Genomic DNA, 24,606 nt, shown 5'->3' with positions numbered 1-24,606 from the left:
AAAGTATTTTCAGACACAAAAGCGTTTTTACGCACAAAAAGAGTTTTGTGCGTAAAAGGTTCATAAGTTACAAATTGATCTAATATTATAAGTACAGATAATTTCAATATTTAAAGTTAACTTGTGTATATCGATCCTTAAATTTGTCGTTCTTGATTTAGTAAGTACAGGCGAGTGGCTACCAACTACATTACCCACGGTGCGTTTCGTTATTACCGGAAGTTTCTACGTGTTCGGTTTCGCTTGAAGCATCTTAAACAGCTACATGAAGAGGCAAGATAAAGTTGCCGTTCTTTAATTAAGAAAGGTCACAAACGAAAAGGTAAATCCATGCAGATGAAAGTGAATATCATTGTAACCCAGTTCAAACCGCCTCTGTCGGCATCACTGGAACCTTTTTTATAGTTGATATTGTTAGCAGGAAACTAAACCCGTCTGTTAGCAACAACATATTAGCATGATTTTAAAATCTGGAAACTCGTATATGGCGAAATCGTTATTGCAGATTATCATTCATTCGTAACTCCTCTTTCCGTCAGTATTTATTGAACACGTTTGTTGTGATTATGAGACGCACTGTTGTGCGAGATTTGTGTTTAGATGCTACAGTAAATGTACACAATAACCTGCTCTGCCAAAACATTCAGAAGTTTTTCGAAATTCAAGTAAGCAATTATGAATTAAGAGGTACCAATTTATTCAAAAAACTCAAAACAAGAACAAACATCAAGCAAAGAAGTGTATCTAGCAAAGGTGTTAATCTGTGGAATAATCTCGAAACGGACCTAAAAATGAGTAAATCAAATTCAAAAAAATAGTACAAACAACCTACATCAATCAGAGTTAAAATGATAAATTCTAAACATTAAATATAATGATAAATCAGAACTAAGTTGATAAATAGAGAAAGGTATTGAAATATCCATTATGAATACAAGAGAAAATTGACACAAGAGTGCCAGGGTGAGGATGTATGTAATCCCGATACAACCCAAAAGTTGTAAAAATATCACGGTTAAGGGTAAAGTATGAGCCTTAAACGTGCCTCTTTCTTCTTCCTTTTTTCTTTTCTGATTGATATAAAAATTATTTATTAGATATAAACACATAACGGGGTAGGACTAGATAAGTTTTTTACTTCATCCTACTCTCTTGAACATAATAACTGTGTTGAATGAAGACTGATTTCTTTCTTTTTACTTTTTTTATCAACCTTATTTTCTGTCAAATTATTACTGTGTATGTTTTATGTTCAATAAACAAAACAAACAAACAAACAATACAGTAAAGTGTAAACAGACTGGTTTTATGTTTTTTGTTTGTTTTTGTTGTTATATGTACATGTTAAAAGAACATCGTTATTACTGTTTAATACCGATGAATGTGTTATGTACGATCTTTATGTGCAGCACTGTTTTAGTCAAGTGCTCTATAACTAAAATCTTTTTAAATGTCTGATTAGCCTAAGTACGTCTTGTTAGCTTTATGTATTACAATACAATACATCCTGATTTATATGCCGCTTTCATAACAGCTGCAGCTGTAACAAAGCGCTTAACAAAACGGTTAACAAAGTAAAGTAATAAACACAACACATAACATAAAAACACTGATAGTCATGCAATCTTAACCACTTTTCCCTCATACGCTTTATTTGTTATTAGCTTAGATGTATCCTTATGCATTCACATACAGTATAAGAATAGTAATATACAAGCATAATCTACCTGCATTTTGTTTCTTGATGAGTTGCCGTTTGGCACGACTGTGCATTAAAACACACACACGCACACGCATATAGACACAGACACACACAAACAAGTCCTCTCTATACTCCAAAAACGTATTTCTGCTGTGACAGTTATTTTTAGGTTCATGTTGCCAACAACCAGCCAACACAGTAATGGTTCCCTTGGTTCGAGGGATGCTGCACGTCACACAGCAGGCGCGAAGCGATACAAGTACCTGCGAAGGCTGCTCCATTTCAGGCAGATGGACTTTGAATTCGCCCTGTGGCAGATGCTTTATTTGTTCACGTCACCGCAGAGAGTCTACCGCAACTTCCACTACAGGAAGCAGACGAAGGACCAGTGGGCCCGGGATGACCCTGCTTTCCTGGTCCTGCTCAGTATCTGGTTATGCGGCAAGTCTTGCATCGTTTGAGTACTTGATGATGTTACTTGGTAACGGTAGAATGATTAATGTTTGGCCTCCTTGCATGTGTACCTGTAGTTTCCACAATAGGCTTTGGTCTGGTGCTGGACATGGGAGTTCTTGAGACATTGAAGCTACTGCTGTGGGTGGTCTTTGTTGATTGCATAGGAGTGGGTCTCCTTATATCAACCCTCATGTGGTGAGATATGCCGATGCAATAAATGCTATGTAAAACGAAAAATCCCCAAAAAACTAAATTGTTGAGCTGTGAAAGTAATTGTTTGTCTTTTCAGGGTGATAAGCAACAAATATTTGCTGAAACACCCAAGCCGCGAGTTTGATGTCGAGTGGGGTTATGCGTTTGATGTCCACCTCAATGCTTTCTACCCACTCCTTGTCATTCTGCACTTCCTACAGCTGTTTTTCATCAACCGTAAGTATATCAATCCAATCAGTCATTCCCAGTGAAAAGTTTTCATCATCACAAAGGGACTATTTTTTTTCATTTTGACACTAATCTGGAACGACTAATATAGCATTTTATAGAACCCAGAGAAAATTGAGCCTTCCCCTGTGAAGTTTGCATGTCCTCCCCGTGCCTGCGTGGGTTTTCTCCAGGTACTCCGGTTTCCTCCCACATTCCAAAAACATGTATGGCAGGTTAACCGAACATTCTAAATTGTCCCTAGGTGTGATTGTGGTTGTTGGTCTATATGTGCCCTGCGATTGGCTGGCACTTAGTTCAGGACCCGCCTACTGCCCAAAATCAGCTGGAATAGGCTCCAGCTCGCCCGCAACCCTTGTGAGGATCAGTGGATTAGATAATGGATGGGTGTGTAGTATTTTTTTTTTTTTAATGATTGGCCAAAAATAGAAAAATAACTACCAGTAAATACAGTACAGAAGTACAAGTACATGTTTTGAGTGTGAGCATTTGTAGATTCTGTATTCATTCTGTAAACTATGCGAGCAAAAGTAATTTGGTTGTAAATTAATACGTTGTAACTCCACACCCTTTTATTTCTACACTCTTTTCCCGTTCTAACCAAATACATCATCTGTTTACACCAGGGGTTTCCATTACGTCGATCTTGATCTACCGCTAGATCTGAAAGGCATTGTGGGTAGATCAGGTCTACCATCCGCTCTGCCAGTTTTTAAAAAAAATAACAATCTTTATTTAAGAAGTAAATTACAAATCACAGAAAATCCGTCCTGACAATTTTTTTTTTTTAATCCATCCTGACAATGACATTCGAACTTTCTCTGCCACACGCGTCACTGAGCATGCGCATTCAACCCGGCTAATTACTGCACAACTCTCGAAAATCTGAGAATAAGACAGGAGATAAATATGAGTGCAAAAGCTGGACTAAGTAAAAATCCGAAAACCTACCATAAGGAGTGGGAAGAGGATTTATTTTTTACAATGTCGTTTCAAAGTGCAATTCTGGAACTTACTCCCAGAGGACAAGTACCCCAACATCAGGAAATGTGCTACCTTTTTGACCGCATTATTTGGCTCCACTTATTTATGTGAGTCAGCCTTTTCCCACATGAAGATCATTAAATCCAAGTACCGTTCCACCATGACTGATGAGCATCTGGAAATTTGCTTGAGGCTGGCTATCAGCAGCTACTGTCCGGACTATAGATACTTGTCTGATTTAATTGAGTGCAAGTCATTAGAGTAAGGTAATTACAAAACATTTATTTGTTGGATTGTGCTATACAGGTTGATGCACTCATGCATATCTATAATGTACAAATAAAAATAATTCAAATATATATATATATAAATAATGTGTTTTTCATTTTTAACAGGCGGTAGATCATTTTGACTCAGTCATGTCATGAGTAGATCTCAGGCCGAAAAAGTGTGGGCACCCCTGGTTTACACTGAACTCGCTACCTTGGACTTCTCTGTCTATCGCTTGGACATCTCCCCTAAGAACAGAGGTTTACATAATTTGAAACATGAATGTCTGAGTAATACACGGTTTAGCCAAATTAAATGTTTTTTTTTTTTGTGCCATGTTCAAATCTGCTGTCCAGTTGGTGTTTTCATAGTGAATGTCCTTGAAGGAGCAAGTGTTGCGTTCCTTTTTTTTTTTGACTGTGTTTGAGAATATTCAAACATGACAAAGTCATCACCAACGTTTGATGTGCTGTATACGGTACTGGTTGGACAGTGAAAATTCCTTTCGACACAGTTGGGTGGGAGACTTGAGTGTAGCCCTTTTCCCCTTTCACACATCAACACCAGGCCTCTGGTGCTCCCTGAAGCCTTCATCACCCTCATTGGCTTTCACACAAAATATCGACCGAGGCAGGGGAAAAAAAAAGAAAAATCTCATTTTGACGAACAGCGTATAAGGGGTTTAAAATGAATTTGTGATCTTTGTGTGTTTTAGATGTGATAGTGATTAAATCGGACTGGTTCCTCGGCTACTTTGTGGGGAACACCTTGTGGCTGATAGCCATCGGTTATTATCTCTACATCACCTTCCTGGGGTACAACGGTGAGGCCTCTTTCCATTAGAAATACACACATTGTTGCAATTCATTTCAGAAAACATGACACCTAGTGAGTATTTTATTTTTTTTGTGTGAAATGCTGTATTGTTGCACTGTCATTGAGGTAATTTGGCAAACCAAGTATTGTCAAGTGTTTTAAGAAGTTCTATCTGCATTTACCTTTGGAGAAGATCAGATGGATGTTGCAAGGATAAACAGGACGTCCTCCAAGGATTGTGATGACAGTTTTTGGACAATACAATTAGTGCTGTCAAGTGATAACAAAAATTGTGAGATTAATTGTGATCTGTAATTAATTGATCTAATTATCTATATTTTAATCTAATCTAAAAAGTGCTGAGAAAACCCCTATTTTCATTTTTAATTCATTACATTATTGAGGCAGATCAAAAGACAAAAAAAGTAGGCCGTATAAAGTCTTTCATTATTTGTAAACGGACTTGAACAGATGCAGTCCTAGCCAATCACTTGCTTCTGTAGTTGAGACTAGTCCCAAGTCCACCTGCAACCTTTAGTTTCGACCACCAGGGTGAATATCACCGTTTTGTTAGTTTTTGTAAATATCCTAACAGTTACAAAATAAAAATAGAACATCAGGTCCATAAAAGATGCTTAGGTTAACATATCAAAAACAGTAAGAACACTTTTCTGAGCAATACAAGTACCGGATACTCAACACTGAACTTGTCTGTCAGTGCAATGTGTAACATGTTCAAACCTGTTCAAACAGCTCTGCCATTCCTGAAGAACACAGTCGTGCTGCTGTACCCCTTCGCCCTACTGGCGCTCATCTACATCCTCTCCATCTCGCTGGGCTGGAACTTTACTCAAGGTCTCTGCTGGTTTTACAAGTACAGAGTCCAGTAGGAGTGGTGCGATGGAAGATGGACGTCGGGTTGGTTTGCACACAGCTTCAAAGTGACAATGTATCACTTCGCCGGACTGGTTCTGACTTTGGAATGACTCCCATTTGATTGGCGTTTGAGTCAAAACCTCTTTTTGCGTGTTTTTTTGTATGATTTGTAAATACAATGATGTGAGGTTGTAATATATATACACACAAAGAAATAAGAAAACATTTGTTGTGCTTTTGTTTTTCTTGACGTGAGGAAAACAACTTTTTTTTTTCTTGAGGCACACATTCCAGATCTCTTTCAATAAAATGTTTTCTTGAATTTTGACTTCCTGCTGAGAATTACTTCTTCCCATTCATCTTTACAATGGATAAACTGAAGTTTAAATCCACTGGTCCATAATAATATGTCAGAGGCGGGGTAGTTGAGGTGGGACTTAACTATGTTCAATTAAATGATGAGTCACCTTCAGTGCAACACTTCCAATAACGTTATATTATGCAAAGGACGTTGCATGATGATTATAAATTAACAGAGTTCCAAGCTTGGTGTATGGGCTGAACTATGTGCCACCAGACACTGGCTCTGAATCATTTGTATTTGAATTCAAATCGCTAAACTTGAATAAATGCACCGAAAGAACTGTACAATTTGACTTTGAACTCCTCACGGAAAATGTATCCATCCACTCGAGTCAGTCGGCAGGATCCACCCTAAACTGGGTGCCAGCCAATTCAGAATGTTTTTTTCACATTCAGTTTTACAAACACAGATTAAAATCTTTTCAAACAGACTCAAATGGCTTGACTTTTCACGCTTTGTTTCACAAGTAAAAATACTGATTTTTTTTTTTCTCCAAATTCAGTCTATGTTGACCAAAATCCAGCTCCTTGGGGATGAGCAATCGATTGCAGAGATCAGATCTCCTCTTTGTCCGTTCCGCATCCACAAAAAAATAAAACAGACTGCTGACCGCTAACAACTTCCTGTGAGACCGCTCATACGCCAACGTCGGGTAAAGGTGACCACACCACACTTGAGAGGTCCAGTGCACCTTGCTGTGGGGTCTGTGCCACTATTCAGAGGCGCACTGAAGTGACTACTTGGCACACACGTGTCCAGAAAGTCGGGCGTGGTTCACACTGGTGACTTTTTTTTTTTTGCAATAAACTGGCTGCGGGACGAAGCGCTTGGCACACAGCAATAACCAATTGTGTATTGAAAATGATTAGACTCCAGAGAACTTCCTAGCATCGAGTAGAGGCAGGAACCAAGAAAGGAGCTGACCCAGAGGACCGGCGTCCCGTCGGCACGTGGAGGGCCAAGAAAAGAGGAGAGCTCACAGCAGATCTGGCATCTGGCGAGAGCTGCGGCTCGGGATTGTGGAGGGAAGAGAGAGAGAGAGAAAAAAGAAAAAGCAGAGGACAAAGCTCTTCTTGCAAACTCAAAATTAGGCCGCTCCCTCAGTTTTGTGTGGCAGCTTGGGGGAGACGGGAGTGACATAGCCATCCCAAACTTTCCCTTCGAAGAAAAAGGGTGAGATTAACCAAAAGTGCCCCGCCTTTGATTATATGTCTTATAATTACATACATTGCCTATCATCAATCTTTGAAAGTTTAACAAATATTCAGTCAATCACAAATGATTCTGAAAGAAAATAGCACATTGTAATTCAAAGTTGTGACACTTCTACATCTAAACTAATTCAACTTCACAATGCAATCCGTCGTAGACTATAATGAGACACAAAACAAAAACATAAAAAGACATCTGCAACTTGGTGCGGCTCCTTTTTTTGGGAGGGGCGGGGATGGAGTGAGAATCTCGAGTCGAGAATGTGTGTGTCCTCTTTGGGGAGGACGAACAACTCTCTTTGTGCCTTGCGGAATGTTCAATCTGGAGAACTGTCTTCAAATGTTACACCGCACATGTGCACAAGCATCGGTTTGTCTCAGAGAGGGAGCAGTCTGTTCCACATGTCTATATCTAAACTGCAAAAGGCGGGGAACATTGCGGAAAATGAGTAGTTTTCCAAAATAAAAGCCAAACTGTTTGGCACAAAAAATGGTTTTCATCTGTGACATAATAAATGGATGTCTCTTTGGTCCAATCTGCAACTTCCTTCATTTTCCACTAGACCGTTAGATAACACAGGCAATATTTGGCCCTTTCCCACAGCGCTTGTGCTCATGCTAGTTCCGGGCCACTGCCCAGGTTAGCACCAGTTCTTTCTTTTTCCACCACCAAAATGGGCTCTAGCTCTAGCTCTGGCTCAGTTCCATAATGAAGCCGCTCCTACTTTGCTCTTTACCGGTGGAAAACCATACACGTTTTCTGTAAGAACGTGTGAAGCATCAACTACGCACAACACTGGCCCTGGCACCAAACGAGCACCAATAGTTTTGTTTTGTTTTTGGGGTGGAAAAGGAGTAATTGAAAGCCTGCAACATGTTATGACCAAATTTGAAGGACTCAGACGTTGGATTTGTTTGCTGTAGTGCAGCAAGTGTGTCTGTCCTCTGACAAAGGGCATTGGATGTGAAGGATGTACAGTGATTGACAGGAAAATAAAAATATTGGGATTCTTTTTTTGCTTGTGTTTTTTATTCTTATAGGTCCTTGAGTATCCTAGGCCCCTGGCCGTTTTCAGCTCAGGTGAACCCTGTCTGAAACGCATGAAAGAGCCTCATATAAGGGGCTTATAAACCGGGCCCGTGTTTGGGCATCCTGATTCGAGCGGTCCGCATGTCACCTCCAGTGTCTCGTAAGTGCTGTGTGACAGTCTGTGTGTGTGCGTGTCCAACCTTTGTAGAACAACTGGCACCCTCGTTTGCACATGAGAAACTGCAAGGGAAGTGATCGTAGATTAACCTGGGGTGGAAATGAAGGAATGAGTCTAAAAATGTAATGCATGTCCGTGGTGCACGTCAGCGTCACTCTTTGCGCTGAGAGCAGTACACGATTTCTCAGAGATCGGAGTTTAGAGGGAACATTTGTTAGAGCGATCAATAACAAAAATCTGTATTGCCCAAGATTATATCGGTCAAACTTAAAAACAAAAAAAAATGAAACTATCTCAAAAACCAGATGTGCGAGAAAAAAAAGCATTTGAAAAAAATCTGCATCAAACAAACCTTCAATAACACAAAGTCATCACAGACTAAAATTTGCCCAGTGTTATCATTGAATGTAAATATTTTCCGAATGTTGGCCTACTTGTAATTATTTGCACAAAACAATGGGGAAGCTTTTGCAAGCCACAAATGTATGCATTGCTCCTCCCCGCTTGAGATTAAATTGTGGTGAATGTGTCTTGTGAAATAAAGTGAGTTTTAAAAAAACTAATTTTGACATTTTTTTCTTTGGATTTCAAATTGAGACCAGGCACTCTAAGTTTCGGGAAAGGGTTCCATAAGATTTTATAACAGAAAATGTGAATTGCGTCAGAAAGGGCACTGATGTAATAACTGCGGTCAAATGATAATGAGTGTCTCGCTGCGGCAACCTCTGTCGGGAAAAGTCAAAAGTTGCAACATCTTTGTACATTTTGGGAATTACTGGGGAAATGTTGGAAACAAAATTTGTATGACAATGGAGAAAAATGTTGATCCGTTTTCCTAAGTCTGAGCTGATGTTTGAAATCAAGGTTTTAGTCTACCTAAAATATAAAAAAGTGATTTGAAACCTTTTCTCATTCTTTTCAATTTGTGTCCAACACACTTGCTGGTGTCATGATTGTGTTCTTGTGTGTCTCCACCAGGTATCAGAGGAAGGCCTTCGCTCCAGCGTTGTTTTATAGACCTCTCGAGCTCGTCATCGTCATGTTTGCTCTCTTGTCTCTTGCTAATAAGTATTGATATTATTTTGTTCTCTCCGTGTCAACGTTGGTTTTCTCCAGGTACACCGCTTTCCTCCCACATTCCAAACACATGCATGGCAGGCTGATTGGGCACTCCAAATTGTCCCTTGGTGTGAGTGTGAGCACGGATGGTTGTTCGACGATGTGTGCCCTGCGATTGGCTGGTAACCGGTCCTGGGTGTCCCCCGCCTCCTGACCGAAGACGGCTGAGATAGGCTTCAGCACTCCCCGCGGCCCTTGTGAGGATAAACCAGATCGCAAAATGGATGGAAAATAATAGAGCAGATTTATATGGAGTTAATAATGTACATTTATCACCTTCACTGAACTTTATTCAAAGAGGCGTGCTTAACAACAGTTGGGTGTTTTGCGGGGGAAAAAATGGTCAACTGGATAACACATACAGTACATGTAACTAGCAACCACTATTGCCTCCGCTTCTAAAATGATGGCTAAGCGGCTGCTACTTCAGTGCATTCATCAGCAGTTGCTGGAACACTTCGAGATCCACTTTCTTCAAGATGGTGACCTTATGCTCCTTGTGCAGCGCGTCAATGTAGTCCAGGACCATCATGCCTCTGGTGTTTTTTCCCTCCAGCTCCACCGTAACGGCCACCTGCAGCAGCGACGCCACGTATGTTTCTTCACATCTCATCTTTCTCATGTAGCTGAATGCACCTTATTAAGAATCGAAGAGAAGCGCTGACCTTCTCGCTTTCCGTCACCACGTTGTCACTGATGGCTGCAGCCAGAGCATAGGTGTCACACGTGTTGAATCCAGGTCCTGACACCAGCTCCTTTTGATACCGATCTGTCTGAACTATCTACAAAGCCAACAGGTTAACTTGTGAAAGTGGGGATGTATCGAGTCTCTCCAATGTGTCGTAACATTGCAGGCTTAAACATAGTTGACATGACGCGTAAATAGGTGCTACGCAAAATCATCTTTACCTTGCGGGTGTGTGCATAGATGGCCTGCATAAAACGAGCCTTTGGAGTGTCTTGGGCAAGCCAGGTATCACAGAAGGACTAGGGCACACAAATACAGGGAGATATGTTTTTTTTTCTATGACCATGGATCGCTCATAGTAAAAAATGTTGCTTCCTTTCAGATATCACTACAAGTGACATATGCTCCTCACCCACGGCAGGCTGTTCCTGCAGCTGAACTCCCATGAGGAGATTGTGGTGGGGCAGGTGTAGCGTTCCAGAACAATGTAGGCTGCCTCAGGGTCAGCCAGAAAGTTAAATTCTCCACACACGGTCGTGTTCCCTCTTGCTGACGTGTAAGAAAACACAGGTGTCCGTCATGCGCAACATCTTGGTGGGCGGGCAGCAAAAATTGCAAAGGGTTTAATGGGCCAGTTACATTCTATGTTGCCTCCCATGATGGAGATGCCCTTCAGTCTGGCGGGCAAGGACGGGTCCATTTTGACAGCAAGTGCCAGGTTGGTGAGGGGCCCTGTTGCGACCAGGATCACCTGCACAGGGAAATCGCATTACGCTTCATATTTTTACATTGTATTACTTTACAAAGGACGACCCTTTAAAATGAATTTGAACTGTAAATTGAATGATGAATTCATGTTTTGTGGAAATATTTGTCACATGATTGTAAAAGGCAGGGATCAAACCGTGGAATATTACTCTGAGAGGAAAAAAAATACAAGTATATAACATAGCCAGAGGGCTCCAATTTAATCATCCATGCATGGATCATGTCGCTTGGCCTTATTAAGGTAACAGGTGAGCTGAAGCTTACCGCAGCAGACTTTGGATGAGCGAGGGGATACACCTTGCCTGGACTGGATAATTTAGCATCTTAATTTTACTCAACAACTGTTTTATTTGTGTAGCACTAACACCAAACATGTCTGTCTGTATACAAAGTGCTATAGGCTACATAAGATCAAAGATCATCAAGAAAAAAAATATTTATGATACTAGGAAATTTTGAATGGGATAATCGACTCTTGCAAGCTGGAAAGCATCATGGTTTGAAGTTGGAATGCTTTGAATCGAGCACGTGACACAAGAACTGGGGTGTAACTAATATTTTGGCCAATATGGCCGCCCCATTGAGGACGCCAACAGACAAGAATCTGTGGTGTACCTAATGGCCAACATAGCCGCCAAGTGTTGGGATTATTCATCCACCCATTATCTGAACCACTTCACCTCATAAGCATCACGGTGCGTGCTAGAGCCTATCCCAGCCGTCTTCGGAGAGTAGATACTGTAGCGGCAACTTACTATCCTTTTGTCGCTACGTCAGCAGGGCATGTAGGTTTTGACTCGTGCTTTTCTTCGACGGGCTTTTCCTTTCCACGGCGACGACAAGGAATACACTAGGCCGCCATCGTTGATCCAAAAAAAACCCGAATCTCTTTATTTTCTTGAACACAAATTAAGGCTTTACCAAATGGATTAATAAAACTTATACAATACACTTAAACGAAATATGCATGGCAGGTTAATGGAACATTCTAAATTGCCTCTAGATGTGAGCGTGATGTTTGTCTCCCTGTGCCCTGCGATTGGCTGGCGACAGTTCAGTGTGTGCCACGCCTACTGCCCGAAGACAACTGGGATAGGCTCCTTGTACCCCTGCAACCCTCATCAGGTTAAGGAGTTCAGATAATGAATGGATGTGGATGGGTGGATGTAATATGTATGTTTGTTTTTAGATTTTCCATCCACTCACCTCCCCAGGATTTTGGTTGGAAATGGAAATGATGGCCTCCACAGCATTTGTTTTCTGCACCAGTTCCAGGCCCGGGGCATCTGGATCGGGGGCATCACCCAGCCCGTCCTTCCCATGAAAATCTCCTGCATGTATTTTGTTGCACAGTAGAGGCTCCTCAAAGCCCGGGTACACCTTTATCTATGATGCATGACATTGCTAAGTTCGACCCCAAGCACTGGCAACTATTTCACATGCATGCAAGTAAATGCTCACATCGAGCCTGTTGCAGATTTTCAAGACACGGAGGGTGTTCCTCAGGACGTTCTGTAGGGGAGTGTTGCCGTGAGTGCAGGTGATCCCCAATATCTCCACGTTGGGAGCTGCCAGGGCCATCATGATGGCCTGAGCATCATCCACTCCCGTGTCCACATCGAGGATCAGCCTCTTCATTGTTTCTGGAAGAAGCAGCGCGAGGATACTTGGCAATGACTCATGGCAGCAAGGTCATGAAAATCCTCTGTTACACATTCATACACAACATACACATTCACAGCTGCAACAAATGAAATCATCTAGAGGAGCGTCAATGCAGGTTGGCTGCTCACGCTCTGCGCTCTGGCCTCTTTGGGTCACGTTTCTGTTTATTTGGTGACCAAAGCAACATTCCTGGGATATCTTCAAGAAGGAATGTAAAAACAGCCTACGGTTGCTTCAACTCTGCTAAAAATGACGTGGAACAGCCTTTTTTGTGTGCAACTTTACATCTCAAAAGCACTCAAGAGAAACGCCCAGAGACCTCCAGACTATGAAATTAACAGACCGCAAAAAAAAAGAAAGAAGGACAATAAAATGCGAATCAACCACATAAAAAGTTCATAACTTACAAACTTCACTGGAAGCTAAGTTGAACCATTTCATGCACCCTGTAACCAGACAACATGATAAGATGTCCGTTGTCGTAACATCTGTCCCTAAAAGGGTTAATTTATGCAGATATGTTTTTTAATCTATGCCAGTTTGGACCACAGATATGTGATTAGTCCAGAAAGTGTTTGAAAATAAGTTATTCAGTAGGTTGTTGAGAGAGGGCTGGAAAAACGATTCAACTCACCTGCCAGGCAAGAACGGATATACTACTATAGTAGTAGTATAGACTACTAGGGTCTCTCAAGTAAGGAAGTCGGTCTTGTGCGACATCCTGCTTTTTATACATGGGCGGGGCTAGGGTTAGGAAAAGGGGGGAGGATTGCACAACAGCCAACAATCATAATTACAATGATTTAAGTCAAACACACCCTAGGTAAAGAAAGTTTGTTGCGTAGGAGCAAAGCGGAAAGTGAGCCTGTCATTCTTCAAAACCACAAAGTGCTTTTTCCATTTCTGAATTTGCAAATTCGTTTTGTTGATTCGAAAACAACACGGTCTATTTTTGGAATGCTCGGTTGGAAAGAGAATGAAAGCGTCACATCTGTTCAACATACGGTTACAGTACATGAGGAGCCCCGTTTTTCTACAAAGCCACAGAGGTTTTATTCTTCCGAGTGCTCATATGACGCTCATGCTGCAGCTTCCGACCAGAGAAGCTGTCAGGCAACTGTACAGTAGGGATGTGAATCTCAGCACTGAGGACGATTCGATACACATCTCGATGCACTGCCAGCGATGCGATACTTAAACGATACATGGAATTTTCTGGCGATACGATGCGATACGTTTCACCGTCGTCACGATGCGATACACATTAAGTTCAAATCAATGCGATCCGATACAATGCAATTTGTTGCGATATTGTGCAATTAAACATGATTCAAATAAGCAACGAAAAAAAGCTTTTAAAAAGATGGAATTCAGTATGATATTACAAAAAGGATACCACTTTATTCCTTATAAACAGTAGAGCTTGTAAAACAACTTATTTAAGCCCTTTCACAATTGGGTTTTGTGCAAAGAAAATGTAAACAATTTGGCACCTGAGACTCGCAGCTGTTGCTATAGTGTAAACACAGACTATTCTCACTGAGTGTCTTATATGAAATATAATAATAATATATATATGTATATGAATCTATAGCGCAAGATGTCCACCCATCCACTGTAAGTGCAACTCTTTGTGCACTGTTCAGCGACACAGTAATCTCACTTCTTACTTTGTTGGGAATATGTAAGTGAACACAGACCTGTCTGGTATTTTATACCTGGGTTCCAAAACGTGCACGAGCTGTCTGAAACCCTCGTTGTCCACCACGCTAAGGCTGGAGGTCTTTGCATATTGTTGAGGAATGGGAGCTGTCAATTTGCTCTTGGCCCTTCCTTGGTTACAGATTCTTTTATCTCTCTATAAGGTGGAAGAAGACCCAACACCACGTAGTCTTTTCTTCAGTTTATCGCAATGCAACACGAATCGATTCGGGCTCCTGTGAGTCTCAGATTACATCAGGAAGCCCCAAGCAACTTCAGTCACACGTACATATAGGCATAGTATGTTAATTATGTTAATTAGGGGCGGGCAGTCCTTCCCCGTATGTAAAAACCTGAAACAAAGAAAGTCAAGCAAAGTTCAATGTTGGCATTTTGACAAAGTGCAGACCATATCTGCTGGTTCACAGACCTTGAGACTAGGTTTACTCCTCGAAGGCACTTGGCAGCCTTCAGGGACTTTTACGAAGTGGGAGGCGGAAAGAAGATAGCCAGGTGCTGTTAATCACTCATGGGGAATTAGGGCCCCCACTTCACCCTACACTCTTTGTTTTAAGTACAAGCAAATGTTCAGGACAGAGACTAGTGTCAATAGTTCTAATAGCAAGATGAAACTCATCAACAAAGTTCTACTACTACTTCTAGCGGAATAATTCCTTAACACATATGAAATAAGCAGTGGCCTTAGTTATAGCCATTGCGCAGTCACAGTGAGTTGCAAGGGGACTCCCAAAATAAGAGGCAATTTTTTTCTGATCCTGACCTGGTTTACCAAGAGTTTCTCCGGTGTCCGACGAGGAACTGGGCGTGGAAGCGGGGGAGCGGGAGGGAAACTTGTCGGTGATCTGGTGCCATCGTTTTAAGTGGCTCTGCATATTTGTGGTGCTGCCGTTGTATGGCTTCTTAGTGCGACATTTCTTGCAAATTAGGGAGGTTTTATCAAGCTTTCCGTCTTTCTTTTCGAAGCCGTAGTATTTCCAAACATAAGATTTGAATGTTGCGGCTGCATTTAATATAGTAGTTTCCTCGCCTCCCCTTGCGCTAACTTCCATAATGTTTCGCTAGTTGTGTACTGGACTGTATGTGACGCACGGCTACCGTCCGTATTCAACACAAAACGCAAAGCAATGATGGTGCATTTATTGTGCCTAGGAAATAATATCGATTATTTTCCACACCCTTACTGTACAGGAGCGGCACCTTGCCTCCGCCAGACCGCCAAATCAGCACATAAGGCCTGGCTCTCATGCCCCACGTTGACTGGACAGAATTCACAATTTGAAGCCAATCAGTTCTCCTACTTGCAAGGCATCAAGCTAAATGAAAGCTTTAAATTTGTTTCTTGGAGAAACTATTGGGAACCAGCCTCTTTGGCAATGTCGCCTAGTGTGTCCCACTCATACCAATGTCACGTTAGGCACGAAGCAGGAAAAGGGAACTGCTTCGTACGTAACGGAGAAAACGAAAACAAGCGGATCCCCGAAATAGCAGACACCGAAAAGGACTTTGTAAAACAATAATATTTATTCTAAACGAAAATCCCGCCTAGTAAACAACAGAAAACGCTGGTCACAGAACGATAACCAGGAAATAAGGAACGTGACAACAGAAAGCGCTGGTAAAAACGAGCACCAGGAAATAAGGAAATGCGACAACAGAAAACGCTTGCAAAACAACGGCAAGGAAAATATGTTAAACGAGTACTGACTCACGTACGCTAAGATAATGCTTCCCGTGGGACGACGATAATATAACCAGCCGCGAATGTTGTCGAACAATATGTGTAATCATAGGCAATAGCAGTGGCACGGCATGCAATACTCCGGGTCCACTGCCGGAGCGCCTAGATATAGCAGGTGCAATCACTGGCAAATAGGCAGCAGGTGTGCAGGCGGAAGAAGTGAACGCGTGCCACCTGCTGCCGAATAAGGAACATGACAACCCAGAGTCAGCTTGGACAGACTCCAGCGTACCCGTGGTCCTAATGACAAAAGTGCTATTAAAAATGGACACGACAGGTATCAGATTGACATGTTGTGAGTTATATATGGTTATGTTGTGCTTCGTGATACCAGCCATAAATCTGTGTCCTTGCATGATACAAGGACCCCTTATAAAGAGAACCTGTGGCCAGTTCATTCCACAGCTTGTGTGCAACCAAGCAGGAGCAGACATCTGTTTTGGTCATATAACAACCACACCCACATAGAGTTTCTCAGTTCTTGACTTGAAAGCGGGACTGGATGAAATTCCAGAGCAAAAGCCTCACTTTAAATGCTGCATCCAAAGCATCTCTCAAAGCCACAAGTTAGGAGCTCATCTGTGTGACGGCGGGAGCTCATCCCTCAATCCCAAGGCTTTGGAACGGCACGGTCGTATTCAAGTACCCTTGTTGACAAAATGTAAAAATGTCAACCAGCTGAGAAGTCGTTGGAGAATGATCTGCAGTTGGTGCCTGGAAAAGTGAAAGACCCTCTGACAGGCAAAACTTGCACAACCTCTTTTTATGAGCGTAAGTTTCTTGTACAAAAGGCACCACCCAGGCCTGGAGGGTAAAAAAAAATCTTACAAGCACTGAGAAGTTTCAGAAATTCTGAACCTTTCAATATGTATTCTGAATCAGAATACACATAAATCATACATGTGATACATTTTAAATGATTCAGCATGTTGAAAAGTAGAGTTTATTCAATCACCTCTCACCATGGTGCCTGCAGTACTTATGCCAGCGTGTCCCAATTCAAAACCACAAGAGAAATGTGAAGTAAGGTCTGGATTTGGTTTGGTGGTGCAGATGCAGAGATGCATGCCAACGGGATGGGCATCCACTGTGGGAGAGTTGCGTTCACAGGTTAACCCCCCTCCCCACCTCCTCACTCGACAACAGAAATGTAATCAGATTAACCCTTTCAGGGTCAGTGGCCACTACAGTGGACAGTTTATCATGTTATCAGGTTACAGGGGTGCATGAAAGGGTTAATAATTAAAAATCACAAACGCATAAATGCACATGTCGGCGGGCCATCCCGCATGGATATAGGACTTTTTTTTGTCTGGCAGAAGCCTGAAAATGGAATCTGAACAATTTATAATTCCTTCCACATGTTCCAGTCCCAGCAAAAGAAAAACAGCCACAAAGCATAATGCTGTCAAAACCATACTTCACTGAAGGTCTGGTACTCTTTTGGTGAGGAGCAGTGTTGTGTTCGCGCTCAACATGTGTACCTGTAGGAAATACGGCTAAGAAGTTCTACCTTGGTTTCCAGCAAGGCCAAGTTGGCCTTTAAGTAGACACATTTCGTTTGTGGTTTGTGAGATGTCCTGATGCCAGCATGTCTGTGCAAAAGAATGTGAATACACATATTGCCTGTAGATGCGTCTCAGATGACAAGTTCACACTTTTTATCAGAGATTTGCGTGATCATAGTTTGCTGAGAATTAGCAGGTCTTTGTCAAAACAAAGTGGAGAGATTCTCTGGTGATTCATTTGCTTTGAAGTTAGGCGAGAACATACATGATGCGAAGGTCTGGGTTGTGGGGATCTTGGATATGAGGAGACATGGTCCACTTGTGGGATATTTAACAATTACATAATAGAGACAAAGGCGACCTCAGCCACAACAATGCTGAACGTGCATCTAAAGCACCTAGCCCCCAGGGGAAGCACAACAACAGGATGTGAGCGAGCGCAACATGCAAGCACAAAGTTTCACAAGTAGCCATAATGAAGACTTGTAATATGATGTCAAGATGAGGGATGGGCAAACATTGATTCCTAAAACTTGATGGATGGGCCGGGTCAGCACAAGATATGGTATATATTAAAAACTGCATATGTTGACAGTCCATACCAAACATCTTAAACTGGACAGTGATTTCAAACTCGATCGGCAAATTGGTGCCGTTGTTAAATCCAGCTTCTTTCACCTTAGACAGCTGGCCAAAATAAAACCTTTCCTCTCACATGAACACTTTGAGACAGTAATTCATGCCTTTGTCACATCCCGGCTCGATTACTGCAACGCCCTGTACTTTGGAGTCAGCCAGTCCTCCATCAAGCGCCTTCAGCTGGTACAGAATGCCGCTGCTCGCCTCTTGACTGGTACTCGTAAGAGGGAGCATATAACTCCTACTTTGGCATCCCTTCACTGGCTCCCCATTCATTTTAGAATTATTTTTAAGATCCTCCTCTTTGTTTTCAAATCTCTGAATAATCTCGCGCCACCTTACCTCTCTGAGCTCATACGCCCCTACACCCCTGCCCGGCGCCTCAGGTCTGTGGACCAGTCTTTGCTAGACGTACCAAGAACTAAACTGAGGCTCAGAGGGGATCGAGCCTTTTCTGTTGCTGGTCCATCTCTCTGGAATGACCTCCCACTGAACATTCGGCAAGCCTCCTCGCTGCCCATCTTTAAATCCCTCCTCAAAACTCACTTGTATTCTTTGGCGTTTGACTCAGCATGACTTAGATTTGCTATTGGTTTTACTGCTTGGTGCTTTCTACCGCCTTATTACTTATTACTTATTACTGATTCGTCTTACTGTTTATTGTATATGTTAAATCGCTCCATGTACAGCACTTTGTATGCAGCGATGGCTGTTTGAAAGTGCTCTATAAATACTGTTGACTTGACTTGACTTGACTTGACATCAACAGAACAAGCATTCAAGTATGAACATGCTTTTTTTAGTGAGATCAATGAAACAACTATGGGATCTGTCCTGTATGAACGTCCAAGAATGTTAAAAACATACATGTGTGACAACACAAGCAACAAAGTGCAACAATATATTGCCCAAAAACTGTTTATAACACTAAAACTGCGGTACACTACAGTACAGCAGGGCTGGCCAACCAGTCAGAGACGAAGAGCCAATTCTTTTACTGTGTTAGTGCAAAGAGCCACACCATACCCTTGCTTGGGCACGCGCGCACGCACACGCACACGCACACGCACGCACACACACACACACACACACACACGCACACACACACACACACACACACACTTTTTCGGCCAAAGATCGACTTTTGAAGCGACCAATTTCTTACGAATTACCCGATCACGCATGTCCAAGCATACCCACACACGCACACGCACACACACACACACACACACACACACACACACACACACACACACACACACACACACACACACACACACACACACACACACACACACATTACATGTTGCCGTTTTGGATCCAATGATAAAAAACCAGCGGCGCGAACACATTTATTCTGTCGTATCGAGCGGGACATGCTTGAGTTGGAGCAACTGCGGGCTTACATATGGCTTCCGGGTACCAGAACTTTCGTTGTTATGAATCGATCGTTAATGTATTATAGTAGTAGAAAAATTAATGCATGAGCTTCATTTATTTATTTTTACCAGGTTCGGGAATTTCCGTTTGACAGAGTTCCGCAGGTGGTAGATAAGATTTCTCCCTCTCCTTCTCTCTCCGTCTCCCAGTCCCTTTCTGTGCTCTGCAACTTCAAGTAACTGCGCCATCTGGCATTGAAATGCCTGTCATTACAAGTCCAAATGAAATGAATGCAATCATTCACATCGAACCTTAATTGTGTACCAACCATCAGCGGGCAGGATTAAAAAGACATACGGGCCGCATCCGGGCTGCGGGCCATAGTTTACCCACCACTGGTCTAGAGGTTTAAGGTTAATATTACTTTTGTTGTGTTATTTCAGTCTGGGTCTTAATACACAAAGGAGGGCATTCCGTCAGTACTTGACGGAAGGTCAAACAGTCCGTCAGTGACCGATGCCCGTTTTGATCACGAACGAGGAATAACGGGAAATTCATCAAATTGACTGACTCAGCAGAGACTGAGGTGTGTTTTCATCCGTCCCCTGAATCATCACTAACCGGATCAGTACTTGAGAATCTTTCACTGACGACTGACGGAAACGCACGGTGTAGCACACGTGTTTGTTCGTGGTGGTGAATAGAACACGGTTGCTTCGAACGGAGCAGAGAACTGACTCCTCGTCCTCCAACAGGTGAAGAAAAGAAATTGGAACATCACTTATCCATCTGGTTTGTTCCCATTGGGGCATTTATCACCCCTGTAATGCAATGAAAGCTATAGGCCAACTGCAATATCGGTTTCTTGACCATTGACCAAGTTTTTTTAGCAACCGTGTAGCAAAATACAAATACAAGACATTTTGGACCGTGAACTCATCGATGGACCAAGTGACAAAGAATCTTGCATGAAATGTTGCTATGTGTGTTTCCCTGTAGTGACATGCAAAAGCAGCCATGCAAAATTCACAGAGAAACAGCACGTTTTGCTTGTGCAGAAACGGAACACCAAGAGCAAATAAGTACTTGCAAGTCCTGTTTCAATTTGAGCTTATGCTGTTCGATTTTTCAGACGTGAACCATGAGAGAGTTCCACCCCAATAGAGACATCTGTTAGCACTACAAATGGTTAGTTTTCTAAATATTTAACAATACTTTGTTTATATAATGTTTTATGTGCATTATTTCATAATACATGTATTTTGATCTTTTGAATAATTATGAAATGAGAATTGGGCGGCCCGGTAGTCCAGTGGTTAGCACGTCGGCTTCACAGTGCAGAGGTACCAGGTTCAATTCCAGCTCCGGCCTCCCTGTGTGGAGTTTGCATGTTCTCCCCGGGCCTGCGTGGGTTTTCTCCGGGTGCTCCGGTTTCCCCCCACATTCCACAAACATGCATGGCAGGCTGATTGGACGCTCTAAATTGTCCCTAGGTGTGAGTGTGGGCGTGGATGGTTGTTTGTCTCTGTGTGCCCTGTGATTGGATGGCAACTGATTCACAGTGTCCCCCGCCTACTGCCCGAATACGGCTGGGATAGGCTCCAGCACCCCCCGCGACCCTAGTGAGGATCAAGCGGTTCGGAAAATGGATGGATGGATGGAAGTGAGAATTGTTTAGTCGAACTGGAGAACATGTGTTCAGTGTTAAGGACCATCACAATTCTGTATTGAAAAATTTGAGAAGAAAGTGGCCTTCTTTCCCCCGCGTGTTCGTTGAATTTCGGATGGGGAGGATGTTGGTTATCCAAATACAGTCTGGAGTCGATGAACAGTTTCTTTGAAGCTTATAATAACAGAATATTCCAGGCACCCGCGGCTTACAGACAATGGCTGTGGTGATCACGAGTGCAAAGAAGGAAGGGATTCACTACATATTTATATCATCAAAAGGGCGGTAGCGAAACTCAAGATGTGACATCAGAACTTTCATTTCTCCTAAACCGTTTCTTAGCTTGTATCAACTGGTGCATCCCTATGTCTGTGCATCTCTACAAGGTCTCCAGGATGGAGTGTTCCAATTTTAAGTGATGCTTCAAGGATGCAGAGTATCGCTGTGTGCATGTGAAAGTTAAACATCATGACTAAATATGATCAGAATACACAATTCCAATTTATCCAAAAGGTGACATGACAATCATTCATAAATATTGAATTCATGAGAGGAAATCCACTATTGTGGAAGCTATCAGACCTATCCGTTGCCAGGTTTGTGGAAGGAATTAACCAAACACAGAATACTTTTTATGTGGGCTTTCTTCCCGACTGAATATGAAAAAAATGTACGCATGCACGGCTATCTTCGCAGGAATTTCGTCCTCTCTTCACTTCCGAGTTTGAGTCTCACTCACACTTGGTGTTTTCATGGGACTTAACCTTGCGCTACTATGAAAGTGACAGTGCTAAATTTATGAAATGAGTCAGCATTCACTACAAGAGTCCAAGTATGGTTCACCTGGTTACATATATAAAATTGTTAATAAATAGCGGGAACCTTAAAACTGCTATATTAGCTCTAGGAACATATAACACACCACAGTATGTTGGCAGAATAAATAAATATAAAGCCCAGGATCTCTAACATAGGGTAATATTCCTTCTTTGCGGCGTGTCTTGAACGTATCTTCATGTCCTCATTTATTTTCTCCCCTGCCTCCCAGTATTCCGGCCATTTCTCCCTGTCTTTCCTGAAATACAGTACCGGTACTCTTCATTTCTTTTCAGATCGGCTTCAAATCTCTCCTCTCTCTGTAGCAAAACTGCATCCTTGCTGCACTTAGCAATGGAACCATTTTCTCACCGTTATGACTATAACAAAGTTTGGCTCTTTGGGTCTTTGATGTTGTTAGTTGCGTTGTTCCTTTATTTGGTCACACAGGGCTGGGCTTGTTTTTCTCGAGGTAAGCTTGAGTTAATATTCAGTTGCCTTCCATGCCCTGCTGCATCCAGCCCTGTGTCCATCCCAAATTCAGAAACATTGGAATCATATGCATCTGTAGTGTGAAGTCTTTCATCAATACTTCAGTAAGTCTTTGCCTGAAGTAAAGTCTTCAGGCAAACGGCTAAATCATCATCAATTCAATTCCGTGATCGTCGGCCTCATTACGGACGGAGATGATCGGGAGTACAGGGGACTGACGGAGGACTTGGTGGTCTGGTGCCTGCAGAACCACCTGGGTGTTCTCAACAATAAACAAGGATGGTCTAACAACTTGGATGCTCTGATCAGGAAGGCACCAGCTCTTCCTGCTCAGAAAAGTGAGGTCTTTTTAGGTCACTCCTTAAGACCTTCTATGACTCTGTGGTGGCCTCAGCCATTCATTATGGCAATCTGCTGGTCAGGCAGCATCTCAGCCCGGGCCTGAGGGAGACTGGACCGACTGGTCAGGAAGCACCAGCTCTGTCCTAGGCTGCTCCCTGACACTCTGGAGGAGGTGGGCAACAGGAGGATGCTAGCCAAGCTAAAGGCTATGATGGACAGACCCTCCCACCCCCTCCAGGCCACCCAGACAGCACTTGGCAGCTCCTTTAGCCAGAGACTGATACACCTGCGCTGCAAGAAGGAGAAGTACCGCCGCTCATTACTGCCGACTGCTGTCAGACTATTGAATAGACAGGCCTGAAAACCTGGATTCAGCCCCACTCACACATTTTGTATATGCGTATGTTTATATTTTATAATTAATATTTATATACTTTTCGTTATATATATATATATATATATATATATATATATATATATATATATATATATATATATATATATATATATGGAGAGAGAGAGAGAGAGAGAGAGAGAGAGAGAGAGAGAGAGAGAGCGAGCGGGAGAGCGGCTGGATAGCTCAGTTAGTAAGGAATCGGTTTGGCATACGAGAGACAGTGGTTCGAATCCCGCTAGGAGCAAAAATGAGCACATAACACAAAGCAGAGATGGACAAGATGCGATAACATGGCTCTGTTGGAATGCTACTACTCAAGCAACCCTAGTCAGAGGGGTTACATGCAGAGAATGTGGGCTAAATGGTTACATAGAAACCCACAGTCATGGTTGACCACGAAACAACTAGTAACTCAGTGTTCCAACATCCACAAATGGCAACTGCTGTCACAATTTGGGATTGATAAGGTACAACGCAGGTTCCATGGTGAAGGGCCCTTGGCTGCCAGATCAGAGGAGGAGGTCATACCAGAGATTGGGAGGCCAGTCCCAATGAATGAAATGCTGAGCGAGGCAGCAACTGACCTGAAAGCTAAGTTCATGGCGAGAATGAAAGCTGGGCAACCAAGAAACCAATTGCAATGGCTATGTGAAGTACCACCTGAAACTCTCACTTAAAGTGTGAATGCAGGACTGAGGGCGATCCCTACCGTAATGATTACAGTAACCATATACGCTTCAGCCTCAGTGATCCTTGAGATGCTTGGCTATAAGAGCAACCATGGAAGCCATGAGATACGTTACCCACCATGGAAAAGAGGGTTGGAGGCTAAGATCAGGGCGGCTCGGAAAGAAGTGAGTCAATTGACGGAGGCCCAGAGAGGTGTGAAGAAAAGGCAGATACCCGAGAGATAGCACTCGAAACTGCCTCCAAGCCTTGTCCAGCGGTACACGAAAGAGAATGAGGCCAGACAAATAAACAGGCTGTTCGCAACACAACCTACGAAAGTGTATGCTCAGTGGCAGGGTCCTAACAACAGAGCTGACCCACCAAGACTGGAAAGGTACTGGAAAGGCATATGGGAGAAGGAGGTTGCACATAACAGCAGTGCACAATGGCTGGTGACCCTGAGAGAGGAGCACAGCAACCTCCCTGAACAGAACCCAGTTACCATAACAGTGGCAGACATACAGGAAAGAGTCTCAGATATGAAGAACTGGACAGCACCAGGCCCGGACATGGTCCACACCTACTGGCTAAAGAAACTCACTGCACTCCATGAGCGCCTAGCAGCACAAATGAACCAGCTGCTGAGGGATGGGACTCACCCAGGAT

At 42.7% G+C, this 24,606-nt stretch overlaps 2 protein-coding genes across 2 annotated transcripts; one reads left to right on the top strand and one right to left on the bottom strand.

The window, feature by feature from the left end:
* Positions 1–60: 60 nt before the first annotated feature.
* On the top strand, positions 61–5,867 carry unc50 (unc-50 homolog (C. elegans)). Its single transcript, XM_052057628.1, has 6 exons — positions 61–322; positions 1,862–2,143; positions 2,233–2,353; positions 2,448–2,587; positions 4,569–4,676; positions 5,423–5,867. Exons 2-6 carry the CDS (start codon positions 1,876–1,878, stop codon positions 5,557–5,559), a joined length of 774 nt encoding a protein of 257 aa, XP_051913588.1. The 5' UTR covers positions 61–322; positions 1,862–1,875; the 3' UTR covers positions 5,560–5,867.
* Positions 5,868–9,672: 3,805 nt separating this feature from the next.
* Positions 9,673–13,222, bottom strand: LOC127595808 (inosine-uridine preferring nucleoside hydrolase-like). The gene is made up of 7 exons (XM_052057627.1): positions 12,365–13,222; positions 12,110–12,289; positions 10,775–10,886; positions 10,548–10,684; positions 10,357–10,434; positions 10,113–10,229; positions 9,673–10,021 (listed from the first exon to the last, which is right to left on the bottom strand). The coding sequence occupies exons 1-7, from the start codon at positions 12,539–12,541 to the stop codon at positions 9,869–9,871; spliced, it is 954 nt and encodes a 317-aa protein (XP_051913587.1). The 5' UTR covers positions 12,542–13,222; the 3' UTR covers positions 9,673–9,868.
* Positions 13,223–24,606: the final 11,384 nt, after the last annotated feature.

The sequence above is a fragment of the Hippocampus zosterae genome, chromosome 2, assembly GCF_025434085.1.
Source record: "Hippocampus zosterae strain Florida chromosome 2, ASM2543408v3, whole genome shotgun sequence".
NCBI lineage: Eukaryota > Metazoa > Chordata > Actinopteri > Syngnathiformes > Syngnathidae > Hippocampus > Hippocampus zosterae.
This window is presented reverse-complemented; position numbering and strand designations above follow the sequence as displayed.